This window comes from Agelaius tricolor, unplaced genomic scaffold, assembly GCF_023055355.1.
Source record: "Agelaius tricolor isolate 1412-34295 unplaced genomic scaffold, bAgeTri1.0.p SCAF_2, whole genome shotgun sequence".
NCBI classification, from domain to species: domain Eukaryota; kingdom Metazoa; phylum Chordata; class Aves; order Passeriformes; family Icteridae; genus Agelaius; species Agelaius tricolor.
Window position 1 is genome coordinate 61,363,048 of NW_027269262.1, and position 20,698 is coordinate 61,383,745.

Genomic DNA, 20,698 nt, shown 5'->3' on the forward strand with positions numbered 1-20,698 from the left:
GTTGTCACAAAGAGTAGTCGATGGCAGTGGATTCTGTAGAGGTTTTGTTGAGCAGAGTCCTTCCTTTTCCTGGGGCTCTGTTCCTGAGGATGCCAGAGGGGCTGCAGAAGGAATCAGAGCCCAGTGCCTGCACCAAGCAGCAGCAAAGCCATCAGCCAGCCCCATCCTGGGGTTACTCTCCTGGAGGAAAAAACAGAAGCATTTGTTTGAAACAGTTTGTGTTTGAGTTTCCAGAGTCAGCAAAGAGGGAGAAATAGACAGGTGTGAACCTTAGGGGTCATGTGTATTATGAAAAGGGATTAAACTCCTCCACTGTAATGTGATACAAGTATGATAAAAAGTATAGTTATTTATTTTTGTATAAACAGATGCTAACATTTTACTACATAAAAAGGCAGAGATATGACCAAGGATGTGTGATTAAGGCATAGATTTTGTGTTCTCATATTCCATGTAACATTGTCAGTCCATGTAATGTTATTATATATTTCATGTAACAAATTTATTTATGGCTCTGATTTTCCAAGTGTTCTCCCTTTCAAGGAAAGGTGCTGTGCTCATTTGAGTACTCATTTGCTTTAAAGGTCTGGGTATAAACAAGATTTGTAATGAATACATTCCTGTGATGGAGTCACGTACAACATATTGGCTTGTTTCAAAACATAAACAGGTTGGAGCACTCTCTGGTATTTCAATTTCTTTGAAAATGATTTCACCTGTTTTTCCAGGTGCTAATGGGGAAATGTTTTCTGCCTTAGAAGAAGTGAATTTATTACCACAGCATCCACTTTCTGCGAGGGAGAGGAGACGACTGAAGCAGAGAGCTTTGGAGAGTGCTGTACATGTAAGGACTGACAGATGTCATGTCAGCCAGTTCCTGTGCTTCCACAGTGACTCCATGACATGGCTCCTGAGGGAGTACACATGCAGTTATTTGCCCTTTAAAAAGGATGCTGTTCAACTGAGGATTTGTGCATTTTTGGGTTCCCTGCAGGAGGAAGTTCCAGCAGGGCAGACCCCATTGCTGCAGCCTGACAGCTTCTCCTTGCACTCCAACTTCAGCCTCGACGCGGAGCAGGTGAAAGGCAAGAACGAGGAGCGACTGCACAGACTGACTGAGCTCCAGCAGAAATCTCCTTCCTTGGGTATGCTCCCTGTAGCACAGATGATGCAGTGAACACTGAGTAATTACAATAATTAAGGGAACAAATAATAATAGGCTTCATGTAGCAGAACAGTGGGCAAGCAGATCAAACACAGGGGTTGTTTGTAGAGCTCTGTAGCTGGTACAAGGGCTTCCCCAGCACACCTCAACACAACTTCTTCAGAGGAGGAGAGTAGGAAAAGATTCTCATATTCCTGTCTGATCAGCCACTCCTACTTGTCCTGTGAGCAGCACTGCAGTGTGGGCAGCAGGATGGGGATATCCAGCTGCACAGCTGCAGTGGCACAGGGAAGAAATAAAACACCCGAGTGGTGAATGATGATGAGGTTCCTGTGTGAGTCTGTTGGCATTCCTGGGAGTCAGAGATGTCTGTGCTCCAACCAGTATCAAGATATGCCAGAGAACTGTGTATGATGAAGTACTTCAGTTTCTAGTTAATTTGATTTTCTAGTGGTTTGTTAATATGAATGCTCATTCAGTATTTGAGTATGTGAGTATTTGATACTGATACCTCTTCCACTGCACACACACTTGAATTCATTCCAAGTTTCTTACATCAGGTGCTGGGAGTTGTCTTGGAGCATCTCCAAATGCTGGCTGCCTGATCTAGATCCCTTTTGTGTATGAAGTACCAATCATAGCAGCCATTAATGGCCTTTAATTTCTCACATGGATTGAGACCCAGTTCATACACTTTGTGCTAATGATTCTTTCATACGAGTCTGAAATCTCCCTTTTTTTGGGGAGGTAGTTGCTATGCTGTCTAGGCAATTACAGTATCAGTATCCTTTTTATAAACTTAGAGAGAGTACAGATGCTGGCAGTATTTTTGATTCTGTTGCTATGGGTACTCTTACAAGCACTTCATCCTTTTTTTTTTTTGTTTGTTTTAACCATCTCACTGTGGTTTTAAGTCACTAAAAAATAAACCCTATTCATACTAATTTTCTTCTATAATCTAAATAAAATCTTTACTAATCTTACTCCACCCAGATATATTTGCTATGTGAACTACTACTACTTCAGTATCTTTATTGTATTTCACCTCTTTTATAATGTCACCTCATATCATATGCACTACACTTTTTATTTTGCTTGCCTTCTGTTTGTCACAGCCTCCAGAGCTTCAGCCTTTAGCTAAATATAATTTTGATATGTGTGTATATATATATACACATATATATGTATGTATATATTTATTTATATGTCTGTATGTAGCTTGTTCTCTGGAGCACATGAGGACCCATCCTTGGCATTTGTGCCTCTTGGAAAAGCAGCAATAGATCCTCTTGCTCAGCTGTGCTTGTTCAGGCTGCACTGCTACTTGCCCTCCTGTTCCCTCCTTGTGCTCAGGGATGTTACAGAAAAAACTAGTGAAGCCAAGCTTTTTTACTCCTTTTCCCTAACAGTCTGAAAGAACCCTTGTGGCATCCTCTTGCTTTCTGACCAGCCAGGACTGTCATTTCTCCTCTGCCCTCAGAGACACTGATGAGAGAAAACAAATCTCTCAAATATTTAACTAAGGAACCTGGTTATCTTCCCTTGAAATGACCAGAGATGGCAATTCACAGGCTTTGATAAATTCTAAGAGCTGATCTGGTTCAATAAGGAGGCTCTGTTCACAGCAGTTCACTGTCTCCTATGGGGCTGATGTGGGAATCCTGAAGGCATCCTAGTATTGTTTTCTTAATTGGAAAATTAGACAAAAGGAGTCAGGCCTTCTCCTCCATTTTTACCCATCTGAAAAAATTCCCATCAGTGTAGACTTGGTGAATATTTGGGTGGTGGAGTCTCTGTCAAGCAAGGTATGGGTGTTCCTATAGGCATAAACAAGAGCAGGCTTAGATACAGAAGAGGGAATTCTCACAGGTTTGGGCACACAAGATGTGCTGCTGTTGGTGTTCTGCAGGAATCCAGATACCATCCATTTCTAAAGCAGGATTTCATGCTAAGGAAAAGCTTTCCTTACCCTCAGCCTCCACATGCAAACTGAATTATCAAGAGTCTTGATGTGTGTCCCAATTAAGGCCAGTTTTTTAGGGAGTGTGTGAAGTGTTGAAATTCATGATGAAGGAGATCTGCAGTGCAGCTGATCTGCTGTGCTTTCTAAAAGCAGCACCAAGTGAGTCTGATCCAGTGATGTGCACTGTGAACTTGCCTCTGGCATCTGCAAGATCTAAAGGCTTTGCTGTAAAGGCAGAAGTAATTAAGTATGGGGAAATGCAGCCCCCTGGCCTGGACATTCCCAGTTTGTCTCCAAGCAACCTTATTTTAGTTGTTGCTAGATATCATCTCTTAAAGCAGCAAACAGAAAATTATTTTCTTTAGGTATCACTTTTCCTGCTGTGTGCTGTTAACCCCTCTAAACCTACAAATGCAGAAAACTGTGGGTTCCAACTCACGAGAGATTTGATCTGACCCAGGATTGAGGAGACAAAGAAGTTCCCTCTGCCAGCTTCCAGCACAGGAGATGGCAGGCCCTAGAGAGAGGGAAGTCTGCTCTCACTTCTAGTGTTGCAGACAAGTTTTAACCAGACTGGGAACGCTTGGAGGACGATCAGATCACTGTCTGTGTGATGTGACAGAACTAATGATTCCTGCCAAGTTCTTTTGGAACAAAAAGTATTTGGCATTTTGTTTTAGAACCTGCAATCCCACCTAACAGACAAAGAGGGAAACTGAGCCCTTGCTCCCAGTGGATGTGGCATTGTGCAGTTCTGTCCTTCCCTTCACCCCTGCACACCTGCCTGCTGCTTCTCCAGGCCTTGGAGAAGCCTCACACCCATGCTTAGACCATCAGCTTTCAGTTTTTAATGAGAATCTTCAGATTCTCATTGCTTTGGTTTAAATTTTCATTTTTAAAAAGTCATCATTTTTTGCAGAATAAACCCCTGAAATTTGTAAAAATCATCCAAATACTAAAATTACATGGCACTTACTAATTCCTTAGGTTAATTATTTAATCACTAAAGAATATACAATTCTGTTTTGCTTGAATTAGGATGTTTCTGCAAAAATGTTGATTTTTTCCCCTACTCCAGAGTCTTTAAACATGTTTCTGCCCACCTTTATCACCAAGAAACCAGAACTTCTTCATTGACGTGATTCAGTTTTAAGAGGAAAACATTGCATTTTTCAGTTGTTATAGATAGAGGGGATTTGCATAATTTTTTTGATTAAGTATGTAAAAAATTAGATGCTGTGAAGCCAAAAAATGAGCAGCACAGAGAAATTTATATCTTTATACCCTTTCATATATAGTAAAAATGTATGTTGTTTGATAATCCACACAATGTGTTTAACGTATTTAATGTTAAACACAGATTTAGATATATGTATACTTACTGACAGAATTGAAACAAGTAACAGTAGAATTCAGAGTGATAATGACCCCAAGTTCATAGGCAAGGCAGTTCTGGGTTTTGTTAGGTGGGGCTTGTTTTGTAGCTGGAAGATCCCAACTTAGCCAGTTTCAGCATGACATTCACTGAGGTTTTGGGCTGTGATGCACAGGCTCACTTGCATTTGCACTGTTAAACCAAGTTAAAACCATTCTTCCTCAGTAGGAGACTGTTTATATGTTGTTATTATATTGCAAGAGTTCTATTGTTGTTACATTGTAAGGGTTTCATAGTGCTAGAGTTTCCTACCTCCTTGATGTTTCTCATAGGCAGCTCCTCTAGGCACTGACTCTTCCTTGTCCTCACAGCAGCCAACTGACTCCAGAGCCCTCAACCAACCAATCCACTCTTTTATAACACTCTCCTGATTGGCTACAGCTGTGGTCTGTTAAAGTCAGGCCTGCTCCTAATCCTTAATAATTAACCCAGCTGCAACTCTTAAGGGGATAAGATTACTTTCTATACTACCTTTATTTCCTTATATTCTGTCCCCCTACATTTATACAAGGTTCAGTCAGGCCACTGTAATTGAATGGCCTTATTTCACATGCATTTTTATGCATATAGGCACTGACAGATTAGTGAATAGAAGTTTTTTGGAAAGCAAGAACCCTCTGCCGAATCCACCCACCTCTGCCTGTATCCTTATCCCCTCACTGAGCTGCTCCGTGGGAGCTGTTGAGGCCCAATTGCCCAGGGCATCAGCAAACCTGTGCTAAGTAGAGATGTCATTTAAAAGCATTATTATATGTATCATTTAAAAGCATTATTATATGTATCATTTAAAAGCATTATTATATATCTAATTTTAAAGCATTATTGTTGCACTGATTGCAGCCAAGCCTGCCCTGTGTCGCGTTGTCGGGTCTAACACACGTGTTGCTCTTCTCTCTCAGGTGATGACCTTTCCTTAGGGGACGTGGATGACCTTCTGAAGCGCGCCCAGTCGCAGGCCAGCTCCACGGACACCGAGCCCTGGCTGCGGCCCGGCTCCTCGGCCACGCTGCGGCGGCTGCTGGCGGAGCAGCCGAGCGCAGGGCAGCTGTCCCCGGGGAGCGCAGGGCAGCTGTCCCCGCAGAGCGCGCTCCCGATGGGCTGGCACGGCCTCTCCACCGCGCACGGCTGACTCTGCCCGGGAAGCGGCCGGGAGGGAGCGCTCGGCCCTGCCGGCAATCCCGCAGGGAGGGAGAGCTCTCTCCCGTGCACCGAGCGTGGAGCTGCGAGTCACTGCAAATAGCAATAATAAAGGATCAGCCGCCGCAGTGGAACGGAGGTGGAGCGCAGGGATGTTTTCTGTTCCGTGACGTGGGACATGGAGGAATAGCTTGGCAGCTTTTGCACTTTTTATACAACTTAAGTTTCAGCCTCAGAAACAGAGTGTGGTGTGTGTGAATTTGATATTAAATCAAAGATGTTTTTTAGGTTTATAGTCAAACTCCAGAACTTTCTGGCATTAGAACGGCCCAAGAGCAGAAGAGCATTAGGTTTTTACCCAAAGAGTAACTTGAACAAGAACACTTAGGTTTTCATACAGGATAAACGCTGTCCTGCATGAAAGCACGGCTAACACTTTCATGGAAAAAAAATACTATTAACAATGTGTCTTATATTCCCTAACTTGTTGTGTGCTGAAAATAGAGATATTGTTGAATATATTTATGTTTCTGATTGAAGAGTGAATAAAGTATTTTGTTACTAAAATTATTTTTGTTATAAAAACTGTGAAAGGCGACTTCAATTTTCTTAATTTATGATTTGCTTCAGCTTTTATTTACTCATGAACAAACTGGAGTGTTAAGGCTGTCTCCAAAGTAATAAAAACACATGGAAACATGGAAAATCTCTTCATTGAGAGCAGAGCTTTAGCAAGAAGGAGTGGAGCAAGATTTTAGGAGTTCAGTGAACTACACAACCAAGGTGAAGCTGGGGTGAAGCTGCAACTTTCCTTTTGGTTAGGAAATTCCCACCCAGAGGCCTAAAACTGATCAACAGGGGAAAAAATGACCCTAACAAACCACTGATGAAAACAAGAACTTTTTACACGGTCTTATTTTTACTACATTGCCACTTTCAAGCTTTTGTAAGCCTGTCTGAAGGCTACAGCAGTTCCATGATGAGGGCAGGCACTGTTTGCTGACAGACGTACTGTCAAACCTGTGTGGTGTTGAATTCAGGGGCTTAGCATGTTCCTTCCCAGAGAGGATTTCCCAAATCAGGGTAATTCTTACCTGAATTTCTAGCTTAGCAGTGAGAACATTCAACAGTGTGGGTCTGACAGCCGTGGGCACTCAAGCAGGGGCACTGGGCAATCCCTGACCTGGGCTGGAGCGGGTACCTGGCGCTGCATGGCTGCTTCAGGCTGGACTTCCCAGAGACAGAGGAAAAACTTAGTGAGAATGCTTTCTAATAATACACTTACCACCCTCCCATGCCAAAGCCCACCTTATGCCTTTTATATTTTGTCACCTGCCCTGGTGGCTCTCTTCAGTTGCCTCACAAGTTGAAGTTTGAGACACATTCACTGTACCAAGTCCAGGCTAGATGCAGAATTTCTCTTCCTCATCTAACTGCCTACAGAGTTTAATTATTATTTCCTTAATCAGTTTTTCCCCTGAGAGAAGCACAAAGTATTTCCCTAAAAAGCCACCCTCATTTCACTGCAGTAAGTTTCATGAATGCCACAGACCATCAGAACCATCCTCCAGTTCAAGGCCAGGATGTGGCACAACCCCTCATTTGAATTATTTCCTTCACCTGTGCTGTGGCCTGAAACCACTAAATTAACCTCACTGCTCAGCAGCCCTTAGCACCATGAATTCCACACTTCCCTCCCTTGGGCACCACTCAGGACACTGAATCCTTTGCATCTTCCCTTTTCAGATCTTTCTTCAGTGCTCTCTGCCTCTCCCAAGTTCAGCTTTTTGGCAGGGCCCTTCTGCCTCCCTAATCTTTTATCATGACAGCCTCACCTGCAAAATAAATCTACCTGCAGTCCCAGCCCTGATGGGAAATGAGATCACTAAAAGAGAACCTATTCTCTGCCCCTGACCCCAGATTTCTGACAATGATCATGTATGTGAGTGTTCAGAGAGCTGCAAGTTGAACACGATGCCCAGAGCGCACCTGGTGCTGCTCTGGCATTGCAAGAACTGAAGAGAGGCACAGAAGAGTTACAATGACACCAAAGTTCAGCTCCCAATGAACTAAAATTAAACAGCTATGGGGCCTTTTCCACATGAGCAATAAATAAGACATGAGAAGAAAGAATAATGTCCTTACTAAAGAGGAGTACACAAGAAAACAATATAGCAGTGAGGTTTAGAATCAGAAAGAGCCCCAAAACACCAACTGCCCAAGATTTTAGATAATTCATTGTACTTACTGCTCTATCTTGAACACAGATGATCAGAAAGCAATTGGGCAGACACACAAGGAACAGGGGCTGTTTAAACAGTGCTCAGGGCAGCAGTGTCAGGGACACCTGGCAATGGTCTCAGAACAGTTTGCTTAAGCCATGGGGAGAGTACGACAATGAATAGAATGGGACACATTATACTCACCATAAAAATTATTACTGGTCACTGTCAAGGACCTTAGGTCTTGCCTAACACAGCAGTTCAAGATTAAAACACAGCACAACTGTGTTTTGTTCAGCACAAAACTGAACAAGTAAAATATGGCCCAAGAGGAAAGCTACAATTAATTCAAATAACCTCAGTTCTACCCCTTCTGACTCTGGTAATTGCTATTTGGTTTTGCTCCACCCCAATTAACTTTGTGAGCAAACTCTGAACCACAGGTCACAGTATTTAATTCCCTTTTCTGGCTTTTCCAATAGCTATTTCACTGAAATGCTTACACTTATTTCTGGAGCCTGCTGCGAATGTCTGTGGCAGATACACTGCCCTGAAAGAGAGGAGGCTGCCTCACACACCTTGCTCTTCCTACTGCTCTCCTGTGCCAGTCAGGAGTTTTGTAGGAACACACTGGAGAACAATCCAATTCCACTCTTACTAGCAAAACTGAAGATACTGACATGGCTGAGCTGGCTGATGTGTTCCAAGTCAGCAGAACTGCAATCCCAGCCCCTCCCTTCCCCCTTTATCCAGCAGCTGTTTGGTGTTTGTGTTTTAATCCCCAGAGAGCAAAGTGCAGCTCTGAGCTTCTATCTGTGCAGCACTACAGGGTCCATCTGACCAGTTCATGTAGCGCTTTTATTCTCCTCCCGCCTTGACCACCTTTTATTTTTTTTTTTTTAATTTACCACTCCTTTTCCCCCTGTATTTGTCTCTAACAGCGAGAAGAGGCATCCCAGTCACCCAGAGAGCACCCAGCTTTCTGCTCCTAGGGTCTGGAGTTTGCTCCTTTAAAACAAAAGCATGAGAGGCAAAGCAAACTGTAAAACAAGTAGCTGTGGATTAGACTGGTTTTGATTGCACTGATGAAAGAGTTCAAAAACTTTATTGACCTATAACCTGATTAGAATATGCCAGATGAGAACCAAATATTGTACAGAAAGTTGTACAGAATTTTTTTTTTACATAGAAAACTTTACATATCTGTACCATATACATTTTGTCCATCTGAAAAAAATTTCTACATCCATTGTAATACAGAATGCTTGACAATCTCGTCTGTTAACCATCAGAGCACAATTCACAGTATGAATACATTTCCAATAAATTTAACCATCCCCAAACCATGCCAGATTTGTTACTTGAATATATCCAACATTAAATTCTGTACATAAGAGTGAAATCTACATCAAACAAAAAAACATCTGACAGCAGACACAACCTAGACTTGTTTGCAGTGATTCAAGTTCCAGTCCTTGAAAGATCATCATTTCAATGGCTCGTTAAATTTCAAAGCCCTAAAACAAGTATATTACAGGTAGTTATGTCAGTCGTGATATTTCTACCGCTGTTCTTGACAAAAGTCGGCAACAATAACTTCTGGGCTACAATGAAACAAAACAAAACAAAAATAACAAAAAAGGAAGAAGAAAAAAAAATCACAACCCAAAAAAGAAACCCAAACTTCTAGTGCATTTGGTAAACAAGGAAGAGTTATGGGCTTTCAACAAATCAGTATTACAGAAATAAAATAATTTGGGAAGAACTGTATAGTGTTAAAGAGTTTATATTACAGATCTGCATCTCTGTACATTTTCACAGAAGGATGATTACCAATGTCTCAGACAGCCTGAGTGTGCAAAAATCTTAGAATATCAGACATAGTTGCTAAATATTTTTTCCATGAACAATAATCTCCATTTTCTTTTCACTATAAACATTTTATCCTTCAAAATACAGCTCTCCTGAGTTGTACTTCTCGCAGAAGCTCAAACCTTTACATATATATGTTTCTTTGGGTACACTTCACTTTCACACCCGCCATAAACATCTGTTGCTATGCTGCTGTCTAGGACAGTAAAGGACACTGCAGCCCGTGCTGACAAGGGGGACTGTGCTATAAACTGGCTCTGTGCTCAGCAGGAGCCAGGCAAGAGAAACCGATGAGAGAGAATCCACCAGGAAAGAGAGGGACTGGAGTGCTGCAAGCCTTAATTACAGTTGGAAGCGTCTGTACCGTTCACCCTTGGATACAACGTTGCCAGAGAAAGAAACCGTTTACATGGAGACCCAGACAGAATGGCCCAGCTACCTGGTCCTTTTATTTAGCTGAGGAATATAAACTTGGAAACAGAGCATCACTATCTGCTAATGCTTGCTTATTCCAGGCTCTTGTTCTGGTGGTTGGGATATCTGGAAAACCACCCCGATCCGCAGGAAAAACCTTCGCAACACAGCCCGGAGCTCGGGAATAAGGTCAAACTGCATGATTTCACACAGCAAAGGATAGTAGAACGAGGCATGGGCCTTGAACTGAGGAGAAAACAAACAAGAAATGACTCTATTATACATGGGTACACCTTAGAAAGCACACTGCAAAAACAGAATTTTAAATATTCTCCCAAATGAGGGTGAGAAATGCACCAAGTGACAAGCAGGAACACCTTTACAACTGAAATTAGCAGTGCTAGAATAAGGCTAAGACAGTTGTGATACACTCTGACAGATGCTCACCAGCTACACAAAGCTCCTTACTAATGCTTACTCTCCAAGAGGAAATATTTTTCTATTATGAGTTTTTTTTCTTGCAGTTGGCCTTTTTCATCACTTAATTATTTCAGCCAGGTGTTCTTAGAGGGAGATTAAACAGGGATTTATTTACTGCAGAACTGCTTTGGAGAAGGTCAAGGTGTAGGTGTACCTGCAGCACTGGCAGCAGAAACAAGAGTTAATTCTTTGAATAAAGTATCATCACTAATTGTCTTCCTCAGCAGGAGAGGGGTAAAAACAATTTAACACACACTTACAAAGGATTCCAGCACCTTTAAACTTCTCTGACACGTTTTATTTTATCACTCATTGCACCTTCACACTGAATTATTAGTGTCAGTATCTGTCAAGTGCAGTTTGAATGTCTATTCCCTCAACACAAGAGTGTCTACAGAGCAGCAGGAGCTTTTAAAGTCAGGTCTGTAACTGTGTGATGAACCAGTCTGGAACTACTTCTTACCTGTACATGTCATCTCAAACATCATTGCAAACAGTTACTTACCCTTTCATCACTTATCTTCAGGACTTTAGTCAAAAATAAGAGTAAAAGGTTAGTCCAGGCTTCCCGATGACTTTCTGATGTAAGAGTGAGGAAATAGCTCAGAGCCTCGCTGCAGACACTGGAGACAAAAGACACAACAAATAACAACTCACATTTCCTTCTGAGCTCTACTGCAGAAAGAGAGCTCTGGCTTTGCAAATTCTGGCAGTGTAAAGCCCTGGTGTAGTACAGCATTGCTTTATGAAAGCTGCTCTAAGCCTGGTTAATGACAGAAAGCAGTGACCTTGTTCAAGTCAAATCCAAAGTCCTAGGACTTCAGTAATAAATAAGCTGACAAAACGTGATTATACTGTCAGTGAATGCATTTGAAACATATCAAGTGCTCTTTGAGAGGTATCTGACAAACCATTATGTGGGCTTTAGGAATATCTCATGTTGATGTAACCAGACAGTTTTCAGCTCTGCTTCCTAGTCTGTGAACCTTGGAGTCTTAGCTTTAAATGTTGCTGTTGAGGTTTAAAGCCCTCCCTTACTCCAACAGTTGCTTGAAAACTTTATAAACAAAGAACATTCAGATCAATAACCAAAGAGCCAAAGGCCTCAGTATGCTCGTAAGGCTGCTAAGGCCCAGTGTCCATTTCTGAAAATGAGAACAAACAGTGCCACTTCCCTAAAATACCTGAGGTTAGTGAAAGAAAAAATGGGGTTTAGGTGATAGCTGCTTTCCTTTTTCAAGAAGAGCCCCCACCTACCCACATGATACAAAAAAAGAGGTGGAAAAAAATCTTTTTTCTCCCGGCAAAACATGTAATGAGAACAAAAAGGAGAGACAGCATCACTAGCTGGAGGCACAGCACTCCCCACAGAACATAAAACTCTTAATATTAGCTGTGACCACCACACACAGGTGTTGGCTTTAGAAGTTTACTGCAAACAGAGATGGTCTATAACCCACTCCTTTTCCTTAACAGCAGAAATAATTCAACAGGCTCAGCTCCATGGGCCTTACTTCAGCAGCCTCTGCTGGACCTCCTCCCAGGCGCTGGTGCGGCTCTCGTCCATGTACATGCGGAACAGGATGCGCAGCCCGCAGGCCAGGCTGCTCGTCTCCTGCTTCAGCAGGTTGGGCTTGGACTTGCCCTTGAAACCTACATCAATTCCAAGCATACATTCAGATTTTTGGTTCAGTTTCTTACAGTCCCCCACTTCTCTTTCTAACCATTTTCTGCACACAGACAGAACCACCACCTCAGGTAATTAATTTCTCATAATATTTATGACAACGGAGCATTGCTAAAAATTAACCTGTTTATATATGGCATAAATGTGTTTGGCACCCATTTTTAGTATCAGCTTATAACTGGCTGTGAAACCTGTGTTTGTCCCTGCAGTTTCCGAGCATGGGACTCACACCTACAGCCAAGAATCAGCTTGGCAGCTGTACCTCAGTGAAACTTTGAATTTTAGGAAACCAGAGATATTTGCACCTCCTCAGATTAGGTCTCCTCCCTTTATGACACTTACAGAGCTAAAGCTTCAACTTTCACATTTAGCATCGAAGTACTCCTGGCCTATTTTTGGGTCAATTCACACTGTCACAAAGTATTTCTTCAAGAGGACTGACTCACCTGCTTTCCAGAGAGCAGTTCTTTGTTCATTGTTTGAATTAAATGCTTTAGCAAATCTGTGAGATTCCAACAGACAATCGAGAAGTTTGAAAAGCTGCTGTGATGTTAGGAAACGATACATCCCTTGATCCTGTGTATCCACATGGACATCAAAGTCTACTGCATCTCTCTATTGAAAAAAGAGGAAAAGGAAGAAAAAGATTTGAAGTAAAAATTCACAACTGTTTTCAGCAAGCTCCTGTGATAACTCGATCCTACCCTGTTTACATCTGTTCTTGTACTTAAACTTAACACTGTATTAAAGGTTGTATCCACATCCCAGATATATAAATCCCTTTGAGCAATACATGTTTTCATCTCCACAGTGCTGCCCTGGCACAGCAAATGCGATTTATAACACAAGCTGTAAAAGATCTCAACAGGCCAATGGAAATTCTCAAACGCATGTAAAAATTGTCAATTAGCAGATGCTACAGGAGTTCAAGAAACTTTATCTTAACACCTTTGGAGGAAAAGGTGCTAAAAAGAGAGGTATCTATCAGTTCCACTTACCTGTGCTGCTGCTAAATTCTCTGCATCCTCTTTTTTGCTAGTCGCTGGGAAGAACACAATGTTGTCGATCGTCTGAATGAGTTCCAGCTGTACAACACACTTGATCAAAAGAGCAGCAAATAACTTCTGTTCTGGAAATTCTTTAAAGGAAAGAAAGTTACTTGTTAACTAAAGAACTTTTCTGAGCTGTTCTGAGGGCATGCTGAAGAACAGTTTAACCTCAAGCACATGTGTAAACCAAACCTGGAATCCACCTGCTGGAATTACTAACACCAGGAGAGATCATCATGTTACCAACTGGAACTTCTTAAAAACCTGTTTCCTGAAGCTGTCTGTGATACATTGCATCAGCCTGGTTTAGTGTTACCTAAGAGTCACCAAAATGAGTGACTTGAACCTTCAATGCAATAGCAAGAGCCAGGGGCTGTTCCCAGGCAGGAGGCTTAGCACAGCATTTGGTACCATGCTTGTTTGCAGCCGTGGCAAGTACTAATGAAACACATGACCATTTTAAGCAATGAAACATAACTGCACAAGGATCTTAAATAAGGGTTTGATAAACTCTCCTCAAATGATAGACAGAACTCTTTTTCAGCTACTGCTTCTGTTGCATTTTGCACTGAAAAATCTCTGCTCCTAAGAAAAGAAATCTCACACAGCACTGTAAGGAGATTGTTATTTTTAATATTTTGCTTTGGGTAAAAGCCTAGAAGCTTACAGTTGAACTCTTAGATTTTTAAAACACAGGCAAAAAATGTGGACCCACAGGAGTCCAAGAGAATTCTGTCATACTACAAGAAGACAAAAATTTAAACAATGTGATTTCTTCACATCATGTTTCTGAAGTCCCAGCTGGGACTGTAACTAATATATCAAACATCCAGTACATACTACTCTACACAGATAAGAATTCCAAACCCCTGCAGAGTACACACTTGCTGCTGGCCTGGCTTTAGTCGCTTCCTCCGCTACCGTGGCCCCTGTGCTGGGCTGAAATGGGCGTCCATCTGAAGGTCGAGGCTGGATGGAGTCATGGATATCTACTGACTTCTGGGAGATTGTATCCTGAAAAGAAAAAAAAAAAGGAAAATTAAGTAATTAACTTACAGAAAACTTCTGGTAATTGCTAATAGTGCTGTGCTCTTCAGAGCTCATCAAGACATTTGCTGTTTCAATACTGCGCTTTCATTCACGTTAGTCATACTTGCTACGAGTATTCACGAAAGATGTACCAGAAAGATGAGCTACTAAGAAACAACTGAAAATTTAACAAGTAACAAGTACTCAAGTACACAGGAAAGGAAACGAGCAGCATTTTTCAGATAGGTTTTTGCACTCCCTCCAAGCATTTCTTCTGTCACCCAGGAGTTATTACAGCTTTTACCAGATCAAGAGTAGGAGGTTTGTCAGGTTCCTGTAAAGAGCACCTCAGCTTCTCATATCAGTAGATAACCAAAGTTTTAATCTCTACTATGTAAAAATATATATTTTAATAGGTATCATGTCTACTGATAGCAAAACACTCCATCATATTTGAGCAACCTAAAGAAAAATGAGATGAAAATACCCAAAGCCTGCGAAGGTTCAAACCTACTAAATGAGACAGCCAAAATATTTGTCCTTTAGAGTCATTTATTACACAAGTTCTGTTAATTCTGAAGTTGCAAAATATCTTTTTACACAGAAGACAAAAATATTTTTAAAAACATTAATGTTAAACTATTTCAAAGGGAAAAGATCTTTCAATTTACTCAAGACTAAGACATTTATTTGCCATTTATGCATGCTATTATATTTGACCTAAATGGATCAAAAATATAGCCAATATGTTGAGATCAAACCACTATAAATGAGTCATGGTACGACACAAAGGTACAATACCCATATATTGAGAACTGGCCTTCACAGACATTTACTTTGTTTAAGCTAAATTATGGTAACACTTCATAAAGATAAATGGAGGGAGTCAGGCTCTCTTAGTAAAGCTCATCTGGACCATTATCCTTGAGTAACTTGTATCAAGTTCTTCATTAATCTATACAGAACTTTATGCAGCAATCTTGTGAGAATGTCCAAAAGCTAAACTAATTCTCATCAGTAGCAAAGCAGCTACAGGAGCTGTCACTTGCAGGCAAATCCAGACTTCACATCAGTTTCTTCAATCAACACTATGAAATCTGATAGTTATAAAAATTTTCTACTTTAAATAGATATTTAAGGTCTTATTACAAGAGAAAATTTGGAGGAAAAATAAGTCAATCTATCCCTCTTCAGCAGTTTCTCTTCTTTCCAGTACAGCAAAATGAAAGAAAACCATGACCTAAACCATGAAACAACTCAAAGCCCAAATACAGTATTAGAGAAACCTGCCAGACACAGGACATTACCTAAAACAAACACAGGTAACTACCCACAGCCAATTTATGGAAGTCAACTTTGCTGCAAACAAATACATACTTCTTTATCAATTAATTCCTTGCCATTTCTAAATGTTAAATAGTACTTGAGCTGGAAAACCAAATCACATAAATCAAAACTGAGAAATTTATTTAAGACAAGTATATTTTTCACCTATTCTACATCACAACACATTTGTACTGAGCTCTTGCAATCTTAAATTATTGTTTTATTTATTTCAGCAGCTTACCAGCTTTTCTTTTGCATCAGAGGGAGAGCCAGAGCAGAACTCCCCACCGACTGGTCTCCAAGTCAGCAGCCTTGAAAACACAACACCAGTCCCAAATTTACTAAGTTTCAAATATAGATCAGAACCAACACTCTAAAAACTCCTTTCAACATGATGTGGGGTTTTTGCATTAATTTCAATTCTAAGTGCACTTTATTTTTTCACACATTTAAAAGTGTTTGCTGAACTTCAACATTTCTGTCAACTACCTTGGATAGACAGGTGGACTACACTGAGATGGATTAGCTTTTCTCAGAAATTCTGGATTTGTCTTAAGGCAGAGTTTTAGTGCCATTAGTGGGCCTCTCCTCCCACACTGTCTTAAGCTTGACCTAGAATAAGGAATGAATCTACTCCAGAAGAAACCTCATGAACATTTGGAAATGTTTTGCATTGTCTGTCTGGGGTATATTCCAGGTTTAAGTTTCTATTTCCACTAAAAAATTCAACACATCCACTCAGGATTCATTGCTGTTATGAGGTATCAAATCACTGACAATACTTCTGATCTCTTCCCTGCTGATTTCCTATAGGACACTGCTGTCTTGAGGATCTTAACCTTAACACTAAAAATTTCTACATTAATTGTATCTTATTGAGACTGTCTGTGCCTGCCAAGAATTGAGGGAAATTGGATTAAATAACCTAAGTTGTCCCATTGTTTCTTGTTCTATCCAATCTACTGCTGCAAAGTAAGATTGGAATTACTTGTCATTGTCATGATCTCAAACTCTTTAGTCTTCATCTGTGTGAGGTAACACATATTGGACATTTGTGCCTGCATTTCCTAAGGGAGAGCTTTTACACCAAGTTAAGCATCCTAAGTGAATGTACCACTGAGCTCCAGAAAACTGAATACTGGATAACTAAAAAGACAAACTGGAGATAAGAAAAGATAAAATCTTGAGGCATTAATAAGGCAACAAATAAAGTAGAACAGAGAACTGAATTGATTCTTGAAAGCTGCAAGAACATAGATTGAGGCATTGGGATAATGAGCCATTATGAGCTGGTAGAGGCTGGACCATCATAATCTGTGCAAGGAACCAATTCTAACTCTTGATTTTTTTGAAGACAAGAGGGCACTCACACTGGATTTCTCAGCACCAGAAAGCCAAGACTCACTCTTATGAAGCTTCAGAAAACTTAAATTAACAAAAATTATAAACAGAAGAGAAATTAAGATAAATGAAAAATTAAAGAAACTATTTTAAAAAGCAAAAATTGATATGCTGGACGAGCAAAGAGTGAGGTGGACTGAAAACTGACTGAACAGCTAAGCCAAGAGGATGGTGACTTAGGTGCCCAGAATCTAGCTGGAGGCCAGTGGTACAGTGGTCAATGCTGGGTTCAATCTGTCCATCTTAATGGTCTGGGTGATGGGGCAGAGAGGACTCTCAGGAAGCTGGAGGACACAAAGTAGGAGGAGTGGCTGATACACCAGAGGGTCATGCTGCTATCCAGAGGGACCTCCACAGGCTGGAGAATGGGCTGATGGGAACCCTGTGCAGTTCAGGGAGGGAAGAAGGAAGTTGTCCAGCTGGGGAGGAGCAAGGCCACACCCCAGGACGTGCTGGGGCTGCCCAGCTGGGGAGCAGCTTGGCCTGCAGAGAAGGCCCTGGGGATCCTGGTGGACACCAGGCTGGACGTGAGTGAGCAGGGTGCCCTTGCTGCAGAGAAAGCAAACGCTGTCCTGGGCTGTGTGAGGAGAGCTGCCAGCAGGTGGGAAGGGGATCCTGCCCCTCTGCTCAGCACTGTGGCCAGTCCTGGGCTCCCCAGTTTGAGAGACACAGACCTACTGGAGAAAGTTGAGCAAAAAGCCACAAAGGTGAAGAAGGAACCAGAGCATCTCTCCCATGAGGAGAGTCTGAAACAACAGGGAATGTCCAGCCTGGAGAAGAAAAGGCTCAGGACATCTCATCAACACACTAAAATTATCTGAAGTGTGGGGGCAAAGCAGAGCCAGGCTTCTTCCAGTGATTCACAATGCCAGGACCAGAGACAATGGTACAAACACAGGAAGTTTCCTATGAGCAATAGGAAACACCTTTTCACTGTGAGGGTGATCAAGCACAAGGCAGAGGTTGCTCAGAAAGGCTGTGGAGCTTCCCTCCTTGGAGGTATTTGAAAGTCAGGACATGGTGCTGGGAAAAGTACTCTGGGGTGGCCATGCCTAAGCACAGGGGTTGGGTCACAAAAGCTCCAGAGTCCTTTCCAACTCCATTCTGTAGGAGTATCTCCAGCTATCAACACCTCAGTGATCTGCAGAAGCTTGGCAGCAGCATGGTTTGTGGTTTTCCAGTAACCAATCCTTGCAGAAATTGGTAGCTGGTATAATACTAAATATAATAGCACATTTTTCAAACAAGGAAATATGATCAACTCTCTTTGCAAAAAAAGTAACTTGCCAAGAACAGCAGAGGCTGATACTGCAACTAAGAACTCATGCAGCCAATGTTGCAGCTCTTAAATTAGAGAAGCTGCACAACACTTGGAAGATGTTTCATATGAATGCTAAAAAAGAACAAATGAAACTCTACCTGATCAGACTAATAAGAACTTCTGCCAGAGGATACTTTACACTCCAGAGATTCACAGCCTCTCACTATTTGAAGACAACTGGCAATAAAGCACTTGCCCATAAAGTTTTCATATATAACACCATGTGATTTGTCTGTCTTCATTTCAACATTAACTACTGTGTTACTTCCAGGCATGGAAAAACAAAGGTAAAGAGATCATTTGCCTTCTCTAAGCACCGAGGCAGGCACCACAACAAGCTGAATATTAAAACTGGGTGGTTTTATTAAAACTGGTATATTAAAACTGATAAACATGTTTTTGCTTTGTCAAAATAACAAAATAATAAAAACACAAGGATGGGAGGGAAGAAAAAGCTTCATTGCAAAAAAAAAAAAAAAAAAAAGGCTAATAGAGGGTCTAAGAAATAAAATATGAAATATCAGCCAAACCAGGAGTCTCAGAAAAGAACCAGATGCCATAAAAAGAGAGGCAAAAAAGAAGTATCCTCCTAGGACTCAGAAAGAGAAGGAAAAAAAAAGATATGTACCCTCACAAAAAATTGAAATAAGACTACAAAAGTTGGGAACCTCCCAGAAATTTAAAAAGGAATAACATAATGAAGTTCTGAAAAGATGGTAGAGAAAGATTAAAAGAGAAAGAAAGAGAAAGTTCAAGGAAGGAGTTGGATACTCTCCTAAGGAAAAGAACCCATTTGAGAAGCAGAAGGGCCTCAACATCAAAGTGAATAATGCACATATTTCAAATTAGATATAACTAAAGGCAACAAGAGTATTTTGAGCATGTCTAAATATTAAGATATTCAAAATGCTTCTCTAGAAAGGTTTCTAATATTCAATTATAAGAATACCCAGAAATTTAAGTTTTGATCATAAGCTGAAACCAAAGCAAATCTTCTGCCAGTGAATATTAACTTCAAAATCTTTCCAAGTACAGTACAACCCTAATAAGTTAGGGTTAATTCAGCTGGACTTCCACATCCAGAGATGTGGCTTCCAATTTTATTTTTGGCAGTTACCAAAATACAGAAGTATCTTGCTAGCTCCCAAATATTTCAGCTTCATTTTATACTTATTTTTTGATGGAATTAATTAATACCTACTTAAAAAAAAAAAAAATAGGTGAGGCAATGACAGATTTTATCTTTTAATGGATGAATGAAGCTCTCTTACAGTGCTATCTGATATGCAACTCTAAAATTGGAGGAATTTTAGAGGAAAAGGAAAGACTGATATGCAGAAGGTTTCTTTTGCTTCAGTTTTCTTCAGGCCTAAAGTAGGTCCCAGAAGCAATGGATATGAAGTGGATGAAACACAGCACTTGGAATGGTGCAGCCTTACTCCAAGAAACCTCATGCAGAGTTATCATATGAATGGAAAGAACTACCAAACAGCCAAGAAAATTTTCAGAAAAATATTAAGATTCATATAAACATATGATGGAAATTAACCATCAACCACAGAGACTTAAATCTGTAAGACTGTTGCAGTATTTTAGTATTTTATGGCAAAAGCTCCACATGTAATTACAAACAGCAAAGCCTGCATCTTCTATTATAAAAAAAGAAAGTAACAAAAAAATCAGATAGTACTTCTCCAAAAATCTAAAACCTTAAAACTGATTCATGTTACATTCTGGGGGTTGTTGGAGAGTTTTTTTGCTTATTTCCTGTATAGTATTTTAGTTTTTAACACTTCATCATTAACAGTACAGAAGAATACCTACACCTAATTTATCACCATGTTGCAAGTAAGTCTGTTTCTCTTTAGTCCACACTTAACAGCTTTTTGTTCACCCCACCCATGAGATATCTAAGAGTTTGAAACAGGTAAATAACCTAGCTCAACTATTTTACAAAGTATAAATATGAACAGTTTTCTTACGCATGAGGGATTGTAGTTTTGAAAATATCCAGCATGCAAGTGCAAGTTTTATCCCAGATTTCTAGGGTAAACTTTTCACCATTAAGGATGACAACATTCTCCAAACAGTTTGTACCAGATCGTGCCAGTTGTTCATTGTCTGTAAGAGACAAACAGGGTATTTGTTCATTCACATTCAACAGAGTAAAATGTTAACATTGTTTTAACATAATTTG

At 40.7% G+C, this 20,698-nt stretch overlaps 2 protein-coding genes across 13 annotated transcripts in view; one reads left to right on the forward strand and one right to left on the reverse strand.

Annotated features, from left to right (window-relative positions):
* The window catches only part of CSPP1 (centrosome and spindle pole associated protein 1), a 63,720-nt gene extending 57,450 nt beyond the window's left edge, over positions 1 to 6,270 (forward strand). For all 12 annotated transcript variants that reach the window (XM_071420607.1, XM_071420599.1, XM_071420556.1 and 9 more), the window contains 3 exons: positions 729 to 844; positions 995 to 1,145; positions 5,463 to 6,270. In XM_071420607.1, coding sequence (XP_071276708.1) covers positions 729 to 844; positions 995 to 1,145; positions 5,463 to 5,692 — 497 coding nt within the window. In that variant the 3' untranslated portion in view covers positions 5,693 to 6,270. The remainder of the gene's footprint in view (positions 1 to 728; positions 845 to 994; positions 1,146 to 5,462) is intronic.
* Positions 6,271 to 9,008: 2,738 nt separating this feature from the next.
* The window catches only part of ARFGEF1 (ARF guanine nucleotide exchange factor 1), an 85,030-nt gene continuing 73,340 nt past the window's right edge, over positions 9,009 to 20,698 (reverse strand). Inside the window, exons 32-39 of the mRNA XM_071420539.1 lie at positions 20,484 to 20,622; positions 16,021 to 16,090; positions 14,309 to 14,438; positions 13,374 to 13,513; positions 12,822 to 12,990; positions 12,203 to 12,341; positions 11,194 to 11,311; positions 9,009 to 10,454 (exon numbers count right to left, since the gene is read on the reverse strand). Of these exons, the coding sequence (XP_071276640.1) occupies positions 10,290 to 10,454; positions 11,194 to 11,311; positions 12,203 to 12,341; positions 12,822 to 12,990; positions 13,374 to 13,513; positions 14,309 to 14,438; positions 16,021 to 16,090; positions 20,484 to 20,622 (1,070 nt within the window). The 3' untranslated portion in view covers positions 9,009 to 10,289. The remainder of the gene's footprint in view (positions 10,455 to 11,193; positions 11,312 to 12,202; positions 12,342 to 12,821; positions 12,991 to 13,373; positions 13,514 to 14,308; positions 14,439 to 16,020; positions 16,091 to 20,483; positions 20,623 to 20,698) is intronic.